This window comes from Lutra lutra, chromosome 3 (assembly GCF_902655055.1).
Source record: "Lutra lutra chromosome 3, mLutLut1.2, whole genome shotgun sequence".
NCBI classification, from domain to species: Eukaryota; Metazoa; Chordata; class Mammalia; order Carnivora; family Mustelidae; genus Lutra; species Lutra lutra.
In genome coordinates, this window is record NC_062280.1 from 189701664 (window position 1) to 189724564 (window position 22901).

At 43.0% G+C, this 22901-nt stretch overlaps 1 protein-coding gene and 1 pseudogene across 4 annotated transcripts in view; one reads left to right on the forward strand and one right to left on the reverse strand.

Moving 5' to 3' along the window:
• The first annotated feature begins 817 nt into the window (after nucleotides 1-817).
• CLYBL (citramalyl-CoA lyase) overlaps nucleotides 818-22901 on the forward strand; it is a 263304-nt gene continuing 241220 nt past the window's right edge. For all 4 annotated transcript variants that reach the window (XM_047720319.1, XM_047720317.1, XM_047720318.1 and 1 more), the window contains exon 1: nucleotides 818-932. In XM_047720319.1, coding sequence (XP_047576275.1) covers nucleotides 871-932 — 62 coding nt within the window. In that variant the 5' untranslated portion in view covers nucleotides 818-870. The remainder of the gene's footprint in view (nucleotides 933-22901) is intronic.
• LOC125096488 (uncharacterized) lies at nucleotides 7572-7672 on the reverse strand (annotated as a pseudogene).

Sequence of the window (22901 nt, forward strand, 5' to 3'; positions counted from 1 at the left end):
CAAATGCTTCCCAGTGGAAGCCATCAAAGGGTTTCAAGAAGGGAATGGACATGATGATGTTAATAACGAGAATTAACGCTACTGAGCACTTGCTCTGGGCCAGCAAGGTTTTAAGCTCTTTATATACATTCACTCAAGATATTCTCGTAACAGACCTATGAGGTGAGTATTATTAATATTCCAACCTTACAGAAGAGGAAACTGAAGCATGGAGAGCCCAAGTAACTTGCCCAAAGTCACACAGCTAGTAAAGTCTGTTTTGATACCTCAGCAGTCTCCCCACTGGTAAGCCGCAGGAGTTGTATTTGCTGAAAACCTGACAGGAAGGAGTTAGAGTGAAATGTTGTCTTTGCCGACCGAGTCTTCAGCAAGCATTTCTCTGGCCCACAAAGTTGCCCACAGCAGTTCTGATCCTATTACAAGCAAATATGTCCCATAATGGATTAACTGTTGAGGCGTGCAGATGGGGAGGCTCACGAATTTGTTAGGCAGCTCTTTTAACAATAAAAGCAACTAATCCCTAGAAAATTTGGCCTGTTCTGGTTGGGAAAATGCAAAGTCTCTCAAAGTCGCCTTAAAAAACCCAGAAGCACGGAGAAAACCGGGTTCAGTCATCAGAAAAACCGCTCACGAAGTGTTCAACCACTCCAAGCCCCGGCTCTACCCGCTGTGACAGCGGAGAAGTTTCTGACAGCAGAGACAGCCCCAGCTCCGGGCGGGAACAGGTGCGCTAGGCAGGGGGCGTGGCTTGCGGGGGACTGGGCGCGGCGCTGCTGGGCTTGCGGAGGCGGGGCCACCTGGGGGCGGGACCCCGGGGGCGTGGCGAAACGAGGAAGGACAGGACAGAGGCGGGGCGCGCGCGTCAGGAAGATGGCGCTGCGTCTGCTGTGGAGAGCGCCACATGGAACGCCGGCGGCGGCGCTGCCGAGGCTGTGAGTGCAGGTCCCTAAGTCCCCCGCCACCCAGCCCGGCCTTTCCAGTCCCTGCCGGGAACCCCCCCAACCCCCGCCGGCCGGGAGCACCGCGCTTCTCCCGCGCGCCGGCTCGACCTCTGCCAAGGTCGCCGACGCCCCGCGAGGGTCGCCTCTCCTGCGCGTGCCGCCCTGTGGGAGGGTCTTTGCTTGGGCCGGGGAAATGGGTACAGGCATTCAGTGTAGCAGCCCCAGAGCCCACGACGAGTCTCCCCCACAAGTGGAAACCGCGGACGAGCCGCTTTCTGTGAAAGGGTCCTAGAGGCAGCCTGTGAGAAGGCGGCTCGCGTGCGGAGAACCCCTCCGCCCGCGTGTTCGCGCCGCAGCTCCTGGTCCCAGGACCCCTTTACCTGCCGGAAAATTGCTGAGGACCCCGAAGAGCTTTTCTTGTATTTGTCCGTCTTTACGGTGTGAGGAATTAAAACCGAATTTTAAAAAGCACTCATTTACAAATGACCAACCCGTAACATTTTAACACAGATGGAGTGAAAGGGGGCGTGGTTTTGTATTTTTGAGAATCTCTTTGGTTTAATAAAGGACAGCTGGAGTCTCATCAGCTGTGGTGGAGGACGTTTACAAAGCGATTCTGGGCTCAGGCAGACGCTAGCTGGAAAAGGAAGACCTCTCAGGCCATCTCGAAGGGTCTCAGGGACGCGCAGGTGCCCTCGGACCCCGCTTTGAGAACCGCTGGTCCAGCAGTTGCCTGTTGGCCAACTGTATGCACACACGTTATCATCTGATTCCTTGACCACCGTGTGAAGAAGTCGGGAGACTTCTTTGTATGAGGGGACAGGCTTAGGGAGGCTAAGTGACGCGAAGCAGAGAATGGCAGAGTTTGGTTCCGAAACCAAGTCTATGGCTCCTGGTCCGAACTTCTCACTTGTGCCGCGCTTCCCGACTCACCGGTGTGACCCGTGCTGGGCCCTCCCCGGTCCTGTGCATCCACTTTCCCCCTTCCTAGAGCAGAGCTAGGTGTATGGCCCTGGGCCCAGGGGAGCATCCTGGAGCCAGAGATGTGGCTGAGGCCGTATACCCAGACCCTTCCAGAAGGTTCCTTTTCTTTCTTTCTTTCTTTAAGATTTTATTTATTTATTTATTTGACACACAGGGAGAGACCACAAGTAGGCAGAGAGAGAGGGGGAAGCAGGCTTCCCACCGATCAGAGAGCCCGACGCGGGACTCGATCCCAGGACCCCGAGATCTTGACCCGAGCCGAAGGCAAAGGTCCAACCCACTGAACCACCCAGGCGCCCCCAGAAGGTCCCTTTTCTTGCAGGCCAGCGTCTTTGGTCTGTTTAATAATGGGTCCAGTGACCACATGCAGTCACCTACTTATAAGGCGCTTGGGACTCATCTCACAGTGCTCTTTGCCATCCTTATTAGCCCATTGGTTCATTCTCCACACACTTAACAGATCCTGCTAAGGCTGTGGCAGTAGGCTTTCATGCTGGGTGCTTCAGGGAGCCTACACCTGGGGTAAATCCTCTGGGTTTCCGCCCCTTCAGAACACACACAAACGGGAGAAGTAAAGGTGCCAAATGTCAACTTAGAATGAGTCTGCTTACAGATGCCTTAATTTCTACCCGAGGTGGGCATGCTCCTGCTGGCTTTTTCCTTCTGTTTTTACAGTATTAGCACCATTGCCAGTAGGCAGGGACCATTCTTGACTTGTCTACCGAGTCTTCAATCTTTTCTCCTGTTGTAGTGGTGTCCTTGATGTTTCCCCTTCCATCCTGTCTCTGGCCCTGTCTGTAGCTCCTGCTCAGTTTATATAAAAACCTGGCCCTTAGGTTGGGGGAGCATAACTCCCCACTCCTAGAGGTACTGTTGGTAAGCATGTCTTTTAAGCCCTCTCCAGTGACAGAGCAAAGAAACATACGTGTGAATAGTAACCCATGCATATATTATAAATACCTGTATTTTTAAGGGAAGCTCTAAGCCCAAGGTGGAGCTTGAACTCACAGCCCTGAGATCAAGAGTCACGTGCTCTACAGACTGAGCCAGTAGGTGCCCCTAAATATTTCTATATGTAACCACGGTGTCTATATTAGGCTGAACATGAGTTCATACTACTTCAGTTCTAATCCATTACCACATGGATCATTCTAGCCTCCCTTTGTTTCTTAATAAATTTTTACTGCTGCAGTTAGAAACCTGGCCTCCCCCCCGCCCCGCCCCGCTCCCACCACCACCACCAAAAAAGGAAAAGAAACTTGACTCCTACCATCTACCATCCAATTTCAGCATACGCATATAGCAGTATTTGAATTGTTAGACCATACTCCGTGGGGAAAAACTATCAATTAAAAGTACAGTGCTTGGGGCGCCTGGGTGGCTCAGTGGGTTAAAGCCTCTGCCTTCAGCTCAGGTCATGATCCCAGGGGCCTGGGATCGAGCCCCACATCGGGCTCTCTGCTCAGCGGGGAGCCTGCTTCCCCCTCTCTCTCTCTGCCTGCCTCTCTGCTTACTTGTGGTCTCTGTCTGTCAAATAAATAAATAAAATCTTTAAAAAAAATGTTTAAAAAAAAAAAAGTACAGTGCTTATGTGTAGTTCCTTTTCCTTTAATAGGCTCCACTCATTTCCTTGGTTGCTTAGGTCGGTGCCTTTGCCTCCCATCCCTTCAGTGAGGTTGTTTCATACATCTGTGATACAGGTAGATTCCCTTGTCAGTTTGCATTCTTTCCTGGGATCCCCCAACCCTCCATGTGAATTTTTTTTTTAATTGCATATATTAAGGTTTGCTCTTTTTGCTATAAAATTCTATGGTTTTTGACAAATGCATAGTATCATGTATCTACCATGACAGTATTATACAGAATTGTTCTATTTCCCTAAAAATCCCCTGTGCTTCATCTGTTCATCCATCCTGCTTCCCTCCAAACTCCTGGCAAGCACTGATCATGTTCTTGTCTCTAAAGTTTAGCCTTTTCCAGAATGTCACATAATTGGAGTCATATATAGTCATATAGTCCCTTTAGACAGTTTTTCTTCACTTAGCAATGTGCATTAAGGTTCATCTATGTCTTTCTCATGGCTTCTTAGCTCATTTTCTTTTGTTGTTGAATATTCAATTTCAGAGATGTTTCATAGGTTGGTTTTTTGGGTTTTTTTTTTTGAATTTTTATTTATTCAGGGACACCTGGGTGGCTCAGTGGGTTAAGCCTCTGCCTTCCGCTCAGGTCATGATCTCAGGGTCCTGGGATCGAGCCCCCGAATTGGGCTCTCTGCTCGTCAGGGAGCCTGCTTCCTCCTCTCTCTGCCTGCCTCTCTGCCTACTTGTGATCTCTGTCAAATAAATTAAATAAATCTTTAAAAAAAAAAACAGAATTTTTATTTATTCATTTGAGAGAGAGAGAGCGCGTGAGCATGAGCAGCAGAGAGGGGCAGAGGGAGAGGGAGAAGCAGGCTCCCAGCTGAGCAGGGAGCCTGATGTGGGGCTCCATCCCAGGACCCTTGGGATCATGACCTGAGCTGAAGGCAGATGCTTAACCAACTGAGCCACTCAGGCGCCCCAAGATGTTTCATAGTTAATCTGTTTATCTGTTCAGCCACTGAAGGACATTTTAGTTGCTTCTATTAAGGTTTAATAAAGCTGCTCTAAACATTCTTGTGCAAGTTTTCTATGTGCATAGGTTTTTGAATTAATTGAGTAAATACCTAGGAGTATGATTGTGTGTTGAAAGTACAAATTTGGTTTTGTAAAAAAAAACTACCGGGGCGCCTGGGTGGCTCAGTGGGTTAAGCCGCTGCCTTCGGCTCAGGTCATGATCTCAGGATCCTGGGATCGAGCCCCGCATCAGGCTCTCTGCTCAGCAGGGAGCCTGCTTCCTCCTCTCTCTCTGTCTGCCTCTCTGCCTGCTTGTGATCTCTCTCTGTCAGATAAATAAATAAAAAATCTTTAAAAAAAAAAAAAAAAGAAAAAAAACTACCAAACTATGTTCCAAGGTGCTGTGGCATTTTGCATTCCCATCATCAATGGAAGTTCCTGTTGCAATGCATCCTTGCCGGCATTTAGTATTGTCAATTAAAAAATTTTTGTTTAGTCATTCTAATAGGTGTGTAGTGGGATCTGTTTTTTTTTTTTTTTTTAATTTTATTTTTTATAAACATATAATATATTTTTATCCCCAGGGGTACAGGTCTGTGAATCACCAGGTTTACACACTTCACAGCACTCACCATAGCACATACCCTCCCCAATGTCCATAATCCGACCCCCCCCTCTCCCAACCCCCCTCCCCCCATCAACCCTCAGTTTGTTTTGTGAGATTGAGAGTCACTTATGGTTTGTCTCCCTCCCAATCCCATCTTGTTTCATTTACTCTTCTTCTACCCCCTTAACCCCCCATGTTGCATCTCCTCTCCCTCATATCAGGGAGATCATATGATAGTTGTCTTTCTCCGGATCTGTTGTTGTTTTAATGTTCTTTTAACTTGAAATTCCCTGGTGTCAGCTGATGTTGAACATCTTGTCATGGGTTTATTTGGCATTTGTGGGTCATCTTTGGTGACCTGTCTGTTTAGATCTTCTGCCTATTTCCTGGATTGTTTTCTTATTGTTAAGTTTTTAAGTATTTTTTGCGTATTTTAGATATGTCTTTTGTAAGATATATGTTTTGCCAGTATTTTCTCCCATCTGTGACTAGTCTTTTCATTCTCTTAACAGTATCTTGCACACAGTAGAAGTTTTTTATTTTAAGGAAGTCATGATTATTGATTTTTTTCTTTCATGGACCATGCATTTCACATTTTTTGTTTGTTTGTTTGTTTGTTTAAGATTTATTTTGAGAGAGGGCAGGGTGAGAATCCTCAAGCAGACTCCCTGCTGAGCACAGAGCCTGAAGCCAAGCTAGATCCCAGGACCTTGAGATCAGTACTTGAGCCGGAACCAAGAGTGGGATGCTTAACCCACTGAGCCACCCAGGCACCCCTGCTTTTGCTAATATATTTAAGAACCCATTGCCAAATCCAAAGTCACATAGGTTTTCGCCTGTATTTTCTTCTAAAAATTCTACAGTATTACCTTTTATACTTAGGTCTATGATCCATTGTAAGTTATTTTTGTTATGAATGGATACTGGATTTTGTCAGGTTCTTTTTCTGCATCAATTGATACGAACATATGATTTTCCTTGTTAGCCTTTTGATGTGGTAGATTACATTATCTGATTTTTGAATGTCAAACCAGCCTTGTATACCTGGAGTAAATCCTATGTGGTTGTGATGTATAATTCTTTTTAGACATTGTTGGATTTGATTTGCTAATATTTTCTGGAGGGTTTTCCATCTATGTTCATGAGAGATTGGTCTGTAGTTTTCCTTTTAAGTGGTATGTTTATTGAGTATTGGTTTCTGTATGTCTCATGTCTTTTTTTTGTTCCTCTGTTCCTTCCTTACTGCTTTCTTATTCATTAAGTGAATATTTTAAATTTCTTTAATGATTTTTAAACTTTTTTTTTACTCTTAATTGTAATTTTAAAGGATTTATTTTGAGTGGTTACTCTAGGGCTAATCATATACATTTTTTAAAAAGATTTGTGGTAAAATAAAATATATGTAACATAAACTTGGTTATTTTAACCATTGTAGGTGTGCAGTTTAGTGGCATTATTGCATTCACACTGTCCTGCAACCATTACCACTATTTCCAAGATTTGTTCATCACTCCAAACAGAAACTCTGTACCCGTTGAGCAATAACTTCTTTCCTAACACCTGGTAATCTCTAATCTACTTTCTGTCTCTCTGAATTTGCTTATTCTAGATATTTCATGTAACTGGAATCATGAAATTTTCATCCTTTTGTTTCTGGCTTATTTCACTTTGCATAATGTTTTCAAGAATCATTCATATTGTAGCATGTATCAGAATTTCATTCCTTTTTATGGTTTGATAACATTCCATTGTATTATTGCATCTTAACTTATAAGAATCTACTTTTGATTTATACTAACTTAATTCCAGAAGATAGAGAAGTTTTCCTTCTATATAGTTCTATTTCCTTTCCTTTCCTTTTTACTTTTTTTAAAGATTGATATATTTAGGGGCACCTGGGTGGCTCAGTGGGTTAAGCCTCTGCCTTCAGCTCAGGTCATGATCTTGGGGTCCTGGGATCGAGCCCTGCATCGGGCTCTCTGCTCAGCAGGGAGCCTGCTTCCCTCCCTCTCTCTGCCTGCCTCTCTCTCTACTTGTGATCTCTGTCTCTGTCAAATAAATAAATAAAATCTTTAAAAAAAGAGAGATTGATTTATTTATTTGAGAGAGAGAGAGAGAGAGTGTGTGCAGAGAGGGAGCTGAGGGAGAGAATTTCAAGCTGACTCCTGGCTGATGGTATTATAGTTAAGCATATTATATTTATATGTTACAAACCCATATACTACATTGTTGTATATATATTGTTGTTATAGTACAACAAACTACATTGTTGTAGTTTTACTTATATAATTTTATGTCTTTTATTTGTATTTATTTATTTATGTTTGAAGTAGACTCCACACCTAGTGTGGGGCTTGACCTCACGACCCTGAGATTGAGTGGCATGTTCTACCGACTGGGCCAGCCAAGTGCCCCAATTTTTTGTCTTATAAAGAAACTTAGAGAAGGGGATGCAAGTACACACACACTTTATAATATGTGTTACAGTTACCTTCTGATAAGAACAGATACTACACTTGATCTTAGCCCAAAGGCCGAGAAGCGACAGTTACCTTCTTATTTACTATTTCTCGTTCTCTTCATTTGTTCTTGTTGATTTGGGTCACCCTCTGGTGCCATTTTTTTTTAGCCTAGTACATCTTTGCTCTCACTCATTGATAAATATATTACATTTCTATATGTTATAGACCTAACAACACAGTTATGTAATGTTCTCTTGTATAGTTTTGTTTTTTTTTTAAGTTCGGTAAGAGAAGAAAGGAGCAGGAATATGCATTTACACTTAATTACTTTACCATGTCTGTGTGTGCATGTGTTTTGTGTGTGTGTGTGAATTTGCATTCCTGTCTGAGATCACTTACTTTCAGCCTGAAGAACTTTGTTTAGTATTTCTTGTAAGGTGGGTCTGCTAACAACAGGCCTACACATGTATGTGGCCTTTTAGAATCCCAGGAAAATGTCAGACCTTTTCAAAACTGTCTATGGACATTTCATTGTCCAGCTTTTCCTTTTTAAAAAAAAATCATATGTTTCCAGTATATAGCTTTAAAACTTGACATCTGCATATACTACAAAGCAATCACCACAAGTCTAGGGTCATACAGGTGCCCTCTTAGCCCATTTTGCTAATCCCCCATGCCCTTAACCCATAACCACTAGTCTATTCTCTATATGAGGTTATTTTTGTTTTGTTCATTTCTTTTGCCTTTTGGATTCCACATATGAGTAAGATCTTATGGTAATTCTCTTTATCCAGCTGACTTATTTTGCTTGACCTAATACCCTCAAGATCCATCCATGTTGCTGCAAATGGCAAGATTTCATTCTCTTTTATGGCCGAGCATGGCTTCATTGTATAAATATAACACATCTTTATCCATTCATCTACTGATGGACATTTTATTTCTGTATCTTGGCTATTAAACTGTGCTTCAGTGGACATAACAATAAACAGGAGTGTATATATTTTTTTAAACTAAGGTTTTCCTATTCTTTGGATAAATACCCAGAAGTAGAATAACTGGGTCATATGGTAGTTCTAGTCTTAATTTTTTGAGGAATCTCTCTACTGTTTTCTAGTAGCTCTACCAGTTTACAATCCTACCAACAGTGTGTGAGGGTTCCCTTTTCTCTACATCCTCTCCAACATGTGTTATTTTTTGTCTTTTTGATAGTAGCTATTTTTACAGGTATTAGGTGATACCACGTTTTGGTTTTGAGTTGCACTTCCCTAGTAACTAGTGATGTTGAACATCTTTTCATGGACTTGTTGGCCATCTGGATGTTTTCTTTGGAGAAATAGCTATTCAGCTCCTCTCCCCATTTCTTAATCAGGTTGTTTTTTGTTGTTGTTGAGTTGGATTAATTCGTTTTATGTATTTTGCATATTAACCTCTTATTGCATATATGGTTTGCAGATATTTTTACCCATTCATTGCCTTTTCATTTTCCTGAAGGTTTCTTTTGCTGTGCTGAAGCTTTTTACCTTGAGATAGTCCCATTTATTTATTTTTGCTTTTGTTTTTCTTGCCTTTGAAGTCTCATCCACAAAGATGTTGCTAAGACTGATGTCAAAGGCTTTACCACCTATGTTTTCTTCTAAGAATTTTACGGTTCCAGGTCTTATGTTCACGTTTGTTTTTTTTTAAGATTTTATTTATTTGACGAGAGAGAGATCACAAGTAGGCAGAGAGGCAGGCAGAGAGAGGTGGGGAAGCAGGCTCCCTGGTGAGCAGAGAGCCCCACTTGGGGCTTAATCCCAGGACCCTGAGATCACGACCTGAGCCAAAGGCAGAGGCTTAACCCACCCAGGTGCCCCTACATTCAGGTTTTTAATCCACTTTGAGTTAATTTTTGTGTATGGAGTAATATAGTGGTCTAATTTTATTCTTTTGCATCGGGCTATCCAGTTTCCCCAACACTATTTATTGAAGAGACTGTTCCTTCTCCATTGTGTATTCTTGGCTCCACCTTTTCCTTTTAAGCTTTTGGGTAGCCTATTCTTTGCCCTATTATCTGCCATTTCAGGTAGTGGTGATGTTAAATAATTGCTTCTGATTTGACAAACACCGTCAGGGAAAATGCAGTCCCACTGTTTGGGCTCTGAGCCGGGTGAGCCTTGCAAGTGGGGTTTCCCAGGGAACTATCAGATAGGTCAAATAGTGTCAGTTCTCTGTAAGTGGTGCTTTGAAAGAGCTCCAGCCCTGCCTTGCCTCCTCCAGTGGCTGCTAGGTCGATGGTTTTAGACCATGATTGTGGCTTTTGGTTTTCAAGGCTACCTCCCAACTGGGAAGAGGGAGTGGGTAAGTTTAAAAAAACAAAACAAAAAAACCCACATAGTTTGTTCTTACTGAGATTTGTCCATGTTTTTTGAAGAAATGTTCCTAGATTGCTGCAAGCCTTTGGTTAATTTTTAGAGTTCTTAAAAAGCTTGATTTTGACAGTTGTTGCCAATATTCTCATTGCTTTTATGGAGGATTGGGTTTTTGAAGGTACTTTCTCTGCAATTTTGTTGAAGTCACCCCTGCTTAGAATTTTGATCAAGAATGGGTTTGAGGGGTGCCTGGGTAGCTCATTCTTACCAGATGCTCAGGTAAAGCGTCTGCCTTCGGCTCAGGTCATGATCCTAGAGTCCCGGGATTGAGCCCCACATTGGGCTCTCTGCTCAGTGGAGAGCCTGCTTCCACTTCTCCCTCTGCCTGATGCTCTGCCTGCTTGTGCTCTCTCTCTTTGTCAAGTAAATAAATAAAACCTTAAAAAAAAAAAAAAGAATGGATTTGAGTGTATAAAATTTTTTTTTAGTATTTATTGTGGTGATCATGTAGCTTTTCTTCTTTAGTGTGTTAATGTGATGAATTAGATTGATTTTTTTAAAAGATTTTATTTATTTATGAGAGAGAGAAAGCAAGAGTGAGAGCACAAGCAGGAGGAGCAGCAGAGGGAGAGGGAGAACAGGCTTCCCGCTGAACAGGGAGGCCAACACGGGATTTGATCCCAGGACCCTGAGACCATGAGCTGAGCCGAAGGCAGACGCTCAACTGAATGAGCCACCCAGGTGCCCCTAGATTGATTTTTAAAGTTAGGCTAACCTTGCATTCCTGGAATAAACCCTATTTGATCATGATATATGACTTTTTTTTTTTAAAGATTTTATTTATTTATCTGAGAGACAGCATGTGGGCAGGGGCAGAGAGAGAGGGAGAAACAGACTTCTGCTGAGTGACAAGCCTGAAGTGGAGCTCCATCCCAGGACACAGCGGAGATCCTGACACAAGCTGAAGTCAATTGCTTAACTGACTGAGCCACCCAGGCGCCTCATGATGTATTATTTTTATATATTGTTGAATTGAATCTGCTAACATTTTGTTAAAGGTGTTCGCATCTGTGTTCATAAAGAACATTAGCCTATAGTTTGGGGTTTGTTTTTGTTTTTGTTTTTGTTGTTTTTTGTATTGTCTTGTTCTGGATTGGTATGGGAATAATAATGGCTACATAGAATTCATTGGGGAGTGTTCTCTTTTTTTTTTTTTTTTTAAGATTTTATTTATTTATTTGACAGACAGAGATCACAGGCAGGCAGAGAGGCAGGCAGAGAGAGGAAGGGAAGCAGGCTCCCTGCTGAGCAGAGAGCCTGATGTGGGGCTCGATCCCAGGACCCTGAGATCATGACCTGAGCTGAAGGCAGAGGCTTTAACATGCTGAGCCACCCAGGCGCCCCTGGAGAGTGTTTTCTTATATTTTCTTGAATGAGCTGGCAGTATTTTTACTTAAATGTTTGTGCCTGGAGTTTTCTTTGTAGAAAAAATTTTAACTACAAATTCAGTTTCTTTAGTAAGGCTATCCAGTTCTTCTAGAGTGACCCTTGGTTGGTTGGTCAACCAAATTCAAGGAATTTATCCACTTCATCTAAGCTGTTGGATTCATGGACATAGAGTTGTTCATGATAATCCCTTATCCTTTTTCTTACAGCTTTATGAGGTATAATTTGTATATAATAAATTTCATCTTGGGGCGCCTGGGTGGCTCAGTGGGTTAAGCCGCTGCCTTTGGCTTGGTCATGATCTCAGGTCCTGGGTTCGAGCCCCACATTGGGCTTACTGCTCAGCAGGGAGCCTGCTTCCTCCTCTTTCTCTGCCTGCCTCTCTGCTTACTTGTGATTTCTCTCTGTCAAATAAATAAATAAAATCTTTAAAAAAAAATAAATAAATTTCATCTTAAGTGTGAAATAATCTTTAGTAAATTCATAGACTTGTGCATCCATCACCACAGCCCGTGTTAGATCACCCCCCCAAATTTCTATCATCCCCCAAACTCCTTCAAGCCCATTTGCAGTTAGCCCTTACTCCCACTGCTGTCCCTAGCATCCTTTTAATGGTCATACAGTCAGTAGTCACGTGCCCTCTCTCTCTGATATTTATAAATTTTTTTCTCTCATTTTCATTTGACTGGTTTGCCAGAGTTTTGTCAGTTTTATTGATCTTTGTAAAGAACCATCTTTTAGGGTTTTTGTTTTGTTTTTCTTTAAAGATTTTATTTATTTATTTGGCAGAGAAATAGCACAAGTAAGCAGAGGGGCAGGCAGAGGGAGAGAGAGAAGCAGGCTCTCTGCTGAGCAGGGAGCCCGATGCAGGGCTTGATCCCAGGACTCTGGAATCACGACCCGAGCAGAAGGCAGCCACTCAACCAAATGAGCCACCCAGGGCCCCCATGTTTTAGTTTTATTGATTTTTTTTTTTTTTTACTATTTTTCTGTTTTCTGTTTCATTGATTTATGTTCCTATCTTTATAATTTCCTATCTTAAGCTTACTTTGGGTTTAATTTGCCCTTTTCTTCTTGTTTCTTAAAGTGGAAATTTAGACCTTCCTACTTTCTTAATATAAGTGTTTAATAATAAATTGTCCTCTAAAGTTTGTTTTAACTACTCTGGCAAACCGTAGGAGTTTGCTGATCCCTATACTCTCTTTTTACTTCTTATCTTGATGCTCTCCTTTCTAAAGTAGTTAGTAATAAAACTCTTAAAGGAACTACCTCTTGCTTTGCAGTATCAGGTTAGAGAGGAATCTGGTATGGAAGAAAATGAATGAAGAGAGGTTAGAGAGGGACAGATACAAACTAAGGATCTGAGACTGGATAAGCAAGAATGAACAGTATGTGAGGAGGCAGCAGGGTTGTGTAAGTGGCTGAGGGAGCTTTGATGGGGTTACTTCTCAGAGGTCCTGGTAGTCCCTTTTATACAGTTGGCCTCAGTTTTGAAGATTTTTAAGATTGTGGCGACAACCACCGTTGTCCTTCTGTACTACTGTGGGGCCGTTAAAGGAAGAAGGGAGGGAAGGAATTGAAAGGGAGTATGGAAAGGGAGAAAAGAGGTATAGAGGGGAGAACAGAAGCAGTGAGAGAGAAAGGAGAAAAACCTTTATAGAAAGAAGGCTAAAAAGCAGGCAGGTATTAAAAAGGACTGAGAAATTTTTAAGTGATCTTTGAAAACTCAGAATAAGAATGAATATGTGTGGCCGCCTGGGTGGCTCAGTCTTTCAGTGTCATCCCTCAGCTTAGGTCATGATCCCAGGACCCTGGGTTTGAACCCCACATCGGGCTCCCTGCTCAGTGGGAAGCCTCTTTCTCCCTCTTCTGCTCCCCTTGCTTGTGTTCCCTCTCTCAGTGTGTTTCTCTCTGTCACATAAATAAAATCTTAAAAAAAAAAAAAAAAAAAAGAATGAGGGGCGCCTGGGTGGCTCAATGGGTTAAAGCCTCTGCCTTCGGCTCCAGTCGTGATCCCAGTGTCCTGGGATCGAGCCCCACATCGGGCTCTCTGCTCTGCGGGGAGCCTGCTTCCTCCTCTCTCTCTGCCTGCCTCTCTGTCTACTTGTGATCTTTGTCTATCAAATAAATAAATACAATCTTAAAAAAAAAAGAATGAATATGTGTACTTTGCCACATGAACTGTTATTAATAGGTCAACGTAGAATGTGTTAGCTATTTTGAAGTTTTTTTTAGCTTCATTCGAAATTGACTTTCCCGAGTACTTGGTAAGAAGCTAAAAGGGGGTGCTGTAAACAAAAATTATGTTTTGGGTCGTAATGGAGAAAGTAATATTAAGTGGTCCAGGGAGGCAAGGGACCAAACCATTTCAGCTTGCCCGCAAAACTATCCTGGTTTTAGCCCTGAAAGTCCCACATTCCAGGAGGCCTCTCTGTTCCAGGCATAGCAGGATAGTTATTCGCTCTAGAGACAGAGAAGTGAAGGGCTGAAGGATGAAGTGAAGATGGTCAGAGGGTAGATCCGAAGTTCGAGAACTGGAGCTGAAGACTTCCAGGATGACCTCCCAAGAGAATGGAATGGGACAGAGTACTCCGAATGTTTTAATGGAAAGAAGGGCCTCTGTTGGAGGCTGAGAGAAGAGAAAGAGGAAGGAGACCCTGGGGATATAGGAAATACCATGGGGGGTACACGGATCAGGAGCAGCGGCCATGTCCGCAGGCTGGACAGAGGAGTTGGTGGGAAATGAGGTATCCCAGAGCAAAAACCAGTGGGCCGTAGCCACGCCGGTGAGCAAGCACTGAACCTGGGGGCTGGGACTGAACTGGAAGACGCAGACGTGCATGGGCAGTTCCTCCTGGAGAAGGCGTCCCTGCAAGGGGAGGTGCCCACGCCGGCGCTGTTTGTTAAAGCAAGGCTGTGCCGAGTCTGCGCAACAGCATAGCCTTTGCCTATGGATCCAGTCCGGCTGTGTCGGGCTTTGCTCCCCCTGTGCTGTTTCTGCGTCATGGAGCTTTGCTGTGAACTAGAACCACCTGTGTGGGTTCAGGCTGAGAAAAAGGACATTGGGTAACCCGTATAGTTTCTGTGGGTGAGGCTGAGGAGTAGAGGAAAAGCTGGGACCTGAAGATGAATTCTCTTTTTTTTTTTTTTAGAAGTATTTTCAGCAATTTCAAAAAGATTTTATTTATTTGACAAAGAGATCACAAGTAGGCGGGCGGGGGTGGGGGGGAAGCAGGCTCCCCACTGAGCAGAGAGCCCGATTCGGGGCTCGATCTCAGGACCCTGAGATCATGACCTGAGCTGAAGGCAGAGGCTTAACCCACTGAGCCACGCAGGCGCCCATGAAGATGAATTCTTGACTGAAAAACCATTACCCTCGATGCTCTTCGCCCCACAGATCCATAGGGGAGTTGAGGACAGTTTCACCACACGTGGTTTCTTCACTCTCCTCTGAATAACTGTGACCACCAAAGTCTCTCCCTCTTAAGGAACTCTCTCCATTTTGCAGAATGTTTGAAAGGCATATGCGCCTTATGATTCTAGAAATACTCCATGGTGGTGTGTCGAGGATGGAGTATTCCCTGAAGTTACATTCGAGGCTTGGGAAGTGAACCTATGTGCTTGGTTGTGGACGAGCCTGGTGGAGGGCATCATACGTGGTCAGTGAGATCGCATCCGTGGAGTGGCTGCCACCGCCCGGCATCTGCACTTCGCTGCGGCGCTCGCTCTCTCCAGTTAGCGGCTTTAAACAGCCAGGGTCCGCTTGATGTCATTTCTAAGAACAGTCTTTGGTCACAGTTTCCCTTCACTGCATGTTGTGGTGGCTGATCTATAGGAGCTGCTGTTTTATGTGTGACTCCCTGTGAGGAAGTCCACAAATGCACACGGCTAAAATTTTAGGAAGTCAGGAAGAAGAAAGCTGGGCTCCTTGGTTATAGTAGGTTTGATAAATATTCTTAAGACTGGAAGAGTTGTTAATTGTAAAAACAATAGGCTTTCATGCCCCTGAGTGCAACTGGAGTTGTGTTTTATTGTTATGTTTTGCTCCATTATTCCTCTACACATTGCTCATGATCTTGCCAGGTTAAGTTTAGAATTTTATTAGTTAATTTAAAAAAAAGATCAAGGAAATAATGTTCAGGTTTTCATACAGGTCACTTGGGGATGAATTTAAATCCATTGTAATTAAAACAGGTTTAATTTATTTCATGTTGTTACATGGCTTATCAGTTAAATAACTCATTTGAATGTTATAGATAATAAATAAGCTCCAGAATTGAGACTCATTTCTTCCTTACCTCCTTCTCTCCCTCCTTCCTTCCTTCCTTCCTTTCTTTTTCCCCACCCTCCCTCCCTCCCTCCTTTCTTCCCTTCTTTCCTTTTCCCACTATAAGCCAGTTTTTAGGTGGCTCTTTATTTAGTTACTTTGATTTTATATTTTGGTTAACTTTGAGGATGTTAACCTAATCTTGGAGCATTGATATATACTCTCGTTCTATGATTCTTATCACATATATCTGTATGTATATAATGCTGGTTATCCATTTAGACTATTGCCAAGTTTTCTCTCTTGGGAAAGCAGAGATAAATGTCCCTACACCCAAATCTCTATGGTTACTCTTACTCATGTACTTGAAGGTGAATTTTTGTATGTGAACTTCCTGTGTCAAGGAGTATGGACATTTTGTCTTTTGATTCTGGTTTTCAAATCACCTGCCAGAAAGGTGAAAGATACCTGGATTGCAGTGTGCCCTTTGGAGGCTCATCTGCCCATTTTTCTTGGCATCAGCAGGCCCATGCACAGTAAAGTAGGGATAGACTATCTTGCTGGTCACACTGCTGGCAGCTCCAGGCCTAGAAAGAATCCCATCCCCTGGCTGGCAGTCAGGGATTCTATGAACATTTTAAAAGTTTTATGTATTTTTAAATTTAAATTCAATTAATTAACATATGATGTGTTATTTGTTTTAGGGGTACAGGTCTGTGATTTGAACCTTTTGACAGTTTATATGGTCATTTAAAAATACTGCACATGTGTACATTTGTACTGCTTTACAAGTAGTGCATGCTTATTTTAAAGCACACTTGCCTTGTCTTCTTATTCAGTCTCACAGTATCATTTACGAGAAAGATGATATGTCCTTCTTGATATATGTGTCAAGGACAGTATTATTTTTGGCCAAATACAAAAGTTTAAGAAATTAAAAAGAACAAAAAAAATCTGTGCCAAATGCTATTTTCATACAGAGGCACTGGAGGGCGCTCTAGCAATGGGAGATGTAAGTTGTCTCCTTAACAAACAATGCCTCTTGCAGAAAGAATAGTGGAAAAAAACCAACTGTTTTTCTATCACTTAAAAATTTTTTTCTTTTTAATTAAGTCATCTCTGTGCCTAACGTGGGGCTTGAACTCATGGCCCTGAGATCAAGAGTCACATGCTCTAGTGACTGAGCCAGCGAGGCTCTGTCACTTTTTAGGACAAATGAAAGACGCATATATGGCAAAGGAAATATTTCTATATTGAACTTTTCCCTTGAAAAGTTTATAAGAAACTTAAGAAGTAGGTCTGTGCCCCAGGGCTCCTTATTACTCCTCCTCTGTTGGCTCCATCCAGCCATATTGCCTCCTTGGCAGGGCTCTGTCTCTGGCCTGGGACACTCTGCTCCTTCAAGTCTTTCCTCAGATGTCATCCATGGGAGAGGTATTTCCCCACAGCCTTAGACAACATAGCAACTCCCCTCCGCCAGCTAGACTCCACAATCTCTTTTCCCTCATCCTCCCTGATGCTTTTTCCATGGCATTCATTTCCACCTGACATATTGTATGTTTATCTGTTTATTGTCTGTCTTCACTCCATCATCCCCTTTCCCCCATATATTCATGAGAATAGGCACTTGTTCTGTTTGTCCCATTCCTATAGACCCTAGTCCTGAAACAGTGCTTGGCACATAGTAAGTGCCCAATATAAATTTGCCAAGTAAAAAAACAGATTTCGGGGCACCTGGGTTAGGTGCCTGGGTTAGTCGGTTAGGTGTCTGACTCTTGATCTCAGCTCAGGTCTTAACCTCAGGGTCATGAGTTCAAGCCCCATGTGGAGCCTACCTTAAAAAAAAAAAGGATTTTAGTATTGAAAATAGTGCTTCTGGAGATTAGTGCCTTTTTTTGTTGTTGTAGTAAAATATACATAACAAATTTATCCTAAATTTATCTCATTTTTAAATTTTTATTTTTTTAGAGATGGAGGGAGAGAGAGAGGGATATGGGGAGGGATAGAGCAGGCTCCACACCCAGTTTAGAGCCCTCCCGATGGGGGCTCAGTCTCACAGCTCTGAGCTGAAATCAAGAGTTGGAGTCTTAACCGACTGAGCCACCCAGGTACCCCCATAAATTTATCATTTTAACCATTTTTAAGTATATGGTTCAGTGGCACTAAGGACATGCACTACCATCCGTCCCTAGAACTTTGTCATCATCCGGAACTGAAACTCTATACCCACTATGATAACTCTTCATTGTCTTCTGCCCCCAATCCCTATAACCAGTGTTCTGCTTTTCTTTTTTTTTTTTTTTTTTAATATTTTATTTATCTATTTGAGAGAGAGAAAACGAGCAGGGGAAGGGGCAACGGGAGAGGGAGAAGCAGACCTTGCACTGAGCAGGGAGCCCCAACACAGGACTTGATCCCAGGACCCTGGGATCACAACCTGAGCTGAAGGCAGATGCTTAACTGACTGAGACACCCAGGTGCTCCTTTTTAAAATTTTTTAAAAATATTTTATTTATGAGAGAGAGAGAGAGCAAATGTAGGGGGAGGGATAGAGGGAGAAGCAGACTCCCGCTGAGCAGGGAGCCTGATTCGGGGCTGGATCCCAGGACCTTGAGATCATGACCTGGACCGAAGGCAGACGCTTAACTGACTGAGCCACCCAGGCGCACCCCCAGTGTTCTTTTCTGTCTCTATGAATTTGACTGTTCTATACTCTCGTATAAGTGGAGTCATGCAATATTTGTCTTTTGTGTCTGGCTTATTTCACTTAGCATAATGTCCTCAAGGCTTATCCATGTTGTAGCATGTGTTAGAGATTCCTTTCTTTGAAAGGCTGAATAATATTTTATTTCATGTATATACCACATTTTGTTTTCCACTCACCCACCGATGGACATTTGGATTGTTTTCACCTTTTTGCTATTGCTAGTGCATATTTTATGTAGAGCACAGAAATGTGATGTTTAGGTTTTGAGCTTAAAGGTGGATTTCTTTGGGACAGTGATAACATCTTCAAATTATACCAGTGGGTCACAGTTCACCCTTTGCCTTCAGGAAAATACTTTTAGTTCAGATTAAACTAGAAACTTATTTAAGATCCGAAAGATCAGAATTGTTTTACTATCCCTATTGGTGCTATTGAAGTTTTTCTTACAAATGCCAAAAAAAAAAAAAAAAAAAAAAAAAAAAAAAGAAAAGAAAAGAAAAGGTCACAAAATCAAATTACTAACTCTGTGGTATAAGCAAGAAAATCCTGGATAGATGCTCTGGGGTTTTAGTCGAGTGCTGACCCTGCAGTTAGCCCTTGACCTTGTTCAAGGCCCTTGTCTAAATTGAGCCTTATTTTTCTCACAGTTAAAACAAGGAGGGTGGACTCGGTGCCTCCTGCCAGTTGACATTCCATAATCTAGAAAGAAATTACTGACCTAAAGTAAGAGAACTTTGGAGAATTCAGAAATATAAAATGTATGGTTTTTTGAGCTTTTAGTTATTTTGGTCTGTTTCAGCTCAATTTAAACAGATTGAAGATAATAAAAGCTCTGCCTTCCCCAAATTTATGGGTTCAGTCTGCACTTAATTGATTTGAACTCTTCCTGCCATGTTGGGAGGTTTTTTGTTCATGTGTTGTTCATCTGTATCCTTTATATCTTCCTGACAGGAGGTGTCTTCATTCTGTTCTCTCTGCAGCAGGTACTGATGCCAACTGCTCTGTTCAAGCCCTTAGTTCAAGTGGCTGCTGACTGCCACAGTACAGAGGGCTATGATTTTAAAATAATTTCGTTATACTGGAAATACAGAATCTGGAAGAGCTCAAGAATAAGAAGATGTAGATATCCTAAATTTTAGTCTGATCTGCAAGACTGATTCAGAAAAGTGCAGATACGATTTTTGCCTGCATTCTTTCCCCTTCCGGTTGTCTCCTGCTTCCTAGTGCTTTCATGCTGATCCATAAACACCCCAGTGTATGGAGCTCAATGCTCTTGGGGCCTGCCTGTTCTAGTTTCCATAGTCCACAGCTCACCTAGTGATGCCCGTTGAAGATGAGAAAACCAACATGTGCTAATGTCATGTTTGTAACCTCTCCCAAATGCCTTACCTGAAAAGGAGGTGGGCCACTGAAGAGAATTTCTCTTCTACCAGGGAAGCAAATGTGGACATAGAGGAGGCTTGTGGTGCCCTTCCTGTCCATCAGTCCAGAGACTGTGAATTGGGTCCCGGCTGTGAATTTGGGTCATCAGTATCTCCCTGTGCTGCAGAAAAGTCGGGGATTTACCAGGTGACCTGGTAACATGCCTGAGACTGGGGAGATTACTTAGGCTTAGAAAGCTCTCTGCCCTCCCACTCACGACCCTCCCCCACTTACATGCACTTCTTACTGACCTTAAGTTTCCTAAAGCAGGCTCGGACCATTCCCTTCCACAGCATAAATTCCTTGATACGTTCTAACTGTTGGCTGCATGAAGTCCGGAACCCCGAGTATGGTGCGCACATGCCTCCTCATTTATCATCTATCTTTCTAATCTCTCTCCCATTACAGCTCCCTTGGACCATTCAACCGGGACTCTCACCATGCCTCACACCCACTGAACCCTCTCTCCTCTTCGATTTGCTGACCATCTTCCTCCCACTTCTTATCTTTAGGTTCTGCTTATCCTTCAGTGCCTGTCCCAAATGCCACTTCTTCCTAGAAGCTGTCCTTCCCTGGCCCTCTCATATAGCAGCCATCTGTTCCTTCCTTCTGAAACCCTCAGCCCCTCTAATGGTTCTTGCTACAATTTCCTCTCTTAAGGTCATCTGGGACCCAAAACTCTGAGTTGTGGTTGATGCCTTCATCTCCCTTTCCTGATCACACCCCATCTATTGCCAGGTCTGTTGAGTTTTCCCTCTAGTCAACTCTTCCTCAGTTTTCTCTTGACGCTGTAACAGATTGACACACACTTAGAGGCTTAAAATAGGACAGATTTAGTATCTGATACTTCTGGAGGTCAGGAGGCTGAAACCAAGGTGTTGGCAAGGCTGTGTTCTTATCTGGAGGGGCTGGGGGGGAATCCATTTCCTTGCTTTTTTTTTTTTTTTTAAGCTTCTTGAGGCTGCTCACATTCTTTGGCTCGTGGTCCCTTCCTTTGTCTTCAAAGCCAGCAAAGTGTCAGAGTCATCTCTCCCGCCATCTTTTTTTTGTTTTTCTTTTTTGCTTCCCTCTTCCTCTTATAAGGTTAGTTGCTGATTAAAATGGAGCCACCTGGATAATCCAGGCTTTCCTCGGCATCTTAAGGCCAGTCGATTAGCAACCTTAATTTCATCTGCATTTTTTTTTAAGATTTTATTTATTTATTTGACAGAGAGAGATCACAAGTAGACGGAGAGGCAGGCAGAGAGAGAGAGAGGGAAGCAGGCACCCTGCTGAGCAGAGAGCCTGATGCGGGACTCGATCCTAGGACCCTGAGATCATGACCTGAGCCGAACGCAGCTGCTTAATCCACTGAGCCACCCAGGTGCCCCAATTTCATCTGCATTTTAATTCCACTTTGTCATATAACCAAATGACTTCAGGGGTTCTGAGAGTTAGGACTTGGACATCTTTAGGGAGCCATTATTAGGCTTACTGTACCCACTCTCCTAAATTCAGGTTTGAGCTTACGGCCCATCTGTTTTGATTGACTGCCCACCTCACCTCCCTCATTGCCTTTGATGTTACACACCACCTGCATAGATATTACCATGTATGTTTTGTTATCAAGACCTGTTGGACCACTCCAAAAATATCTCTTGGATCTGTCCCTTTTTCTTTGTCTTTACTGTCACCAGCCTGATGGTCATCTCTCATCTGGGCCATTTTGAAAAAGGTCTTTTATATCCACTTGTACCCCTGCAAGCCATTATAAAAAATGAGGTAAAATTCACATTACATAAAATTAACCATTTGAAAGTGTACAATTTAGTACATTTGCAGTGTCGTGCAACTATAACATCTGTCTAGTTCCAAAACATTTTCATCACACCAGAGGAAAACCTTTTACCTCTTAGCAGTCACTCCCTATTCCCTCTTCCACTAGCCCCTGGCAACTATTAGTCTGCTGTCAGTGTGTCTATGTGCTCTGGATGTCTCATAAATGGAATCATATATGAATTTTTGTGATTGGCTGCTTTCATCTAGCTTGCTTTCAAGGCTCATCCATGTTGTAGCATGTTTCAGTCAGTGCTTCATTCTCTTTTGTGGCTGCATAGTATTCTGTCATAGATGTACATTATATTGTTTGTCCGTTCATCAGTTGGTGGGCATTTGGTGCTTATGAATGGCGCTGTTATGAATATTCATGCACAAGTATGTGAGTACCTGTTTTTAGTTCTTTCAGGTGTATACCTAGCTATGGAATTGTTGGGTCATGTGGTAATTCTTTGTGTAACTTTTTGAGCAGCCATCAAACTGTTTTCCACAGTGGCTGCACCAGTTTACATTTCACTGGCGGTGCATGAAGGTTTCAGTTTCTCTGCATCCTTGCCAACACGTGTTACTTTCCATTGTTTTTATTATAGCCATCCTAGTGGGTGTAAGGTGGTATCTCATTGTAGTTTCCTCCAGACCATTTTTTTAAAGAGGTTTTATTTATTTATTTGACAGAGAGATAGGACAGGTAGGCAGAGCAGCAGGCTGAGGGAGAGGGAGAAGCAGGCTCTCCATGGAGCAGGGAGCCTGATGCATGGTTTGATCCCAGGGCCCTGGGATCATGACCTGAGCCGAAGGCAGGCTCAACCAACTGAGCCACCCAGGCGCCCCACCTCCAAACCATTTTTAAATACACAGATCAGTTCATTTCACTCCTCTGCTCAGTGTCCTTAGAGCTCCTTCCCTTAGCCCCACAGGGCATGTCTGGTTTTGTTCCTTCTCCGCCTTGTAGCTCACTGCTTCCACCCTGCTCCACACTCTGCTCACACCGGCATCGTTGGCTTTCTTTTGCTTTTTCCAGAGAGGAAGGCAGACCATGGGCTTTGAGGGTCAGAGGGGTTCAGACACTTCCCCAAGGTCACACATACCTGAGCGGTAGATCTGGCCCTGCCACTTACTAGCCAACTCCCTTTAGTTTTGTCATCTGTAAAAGCAGCTTGCGATACTGACCACAGAGAGTGGTTAGAATTAAATGAGATGCACTGAATGCATGGTGCCTGGCTCATAAGAACATCAACAAACAATGGATGTGAAAAGGAAATAAAATAAATACATAAAACCCACCTCCTTGGGAAGGGGGGCGAC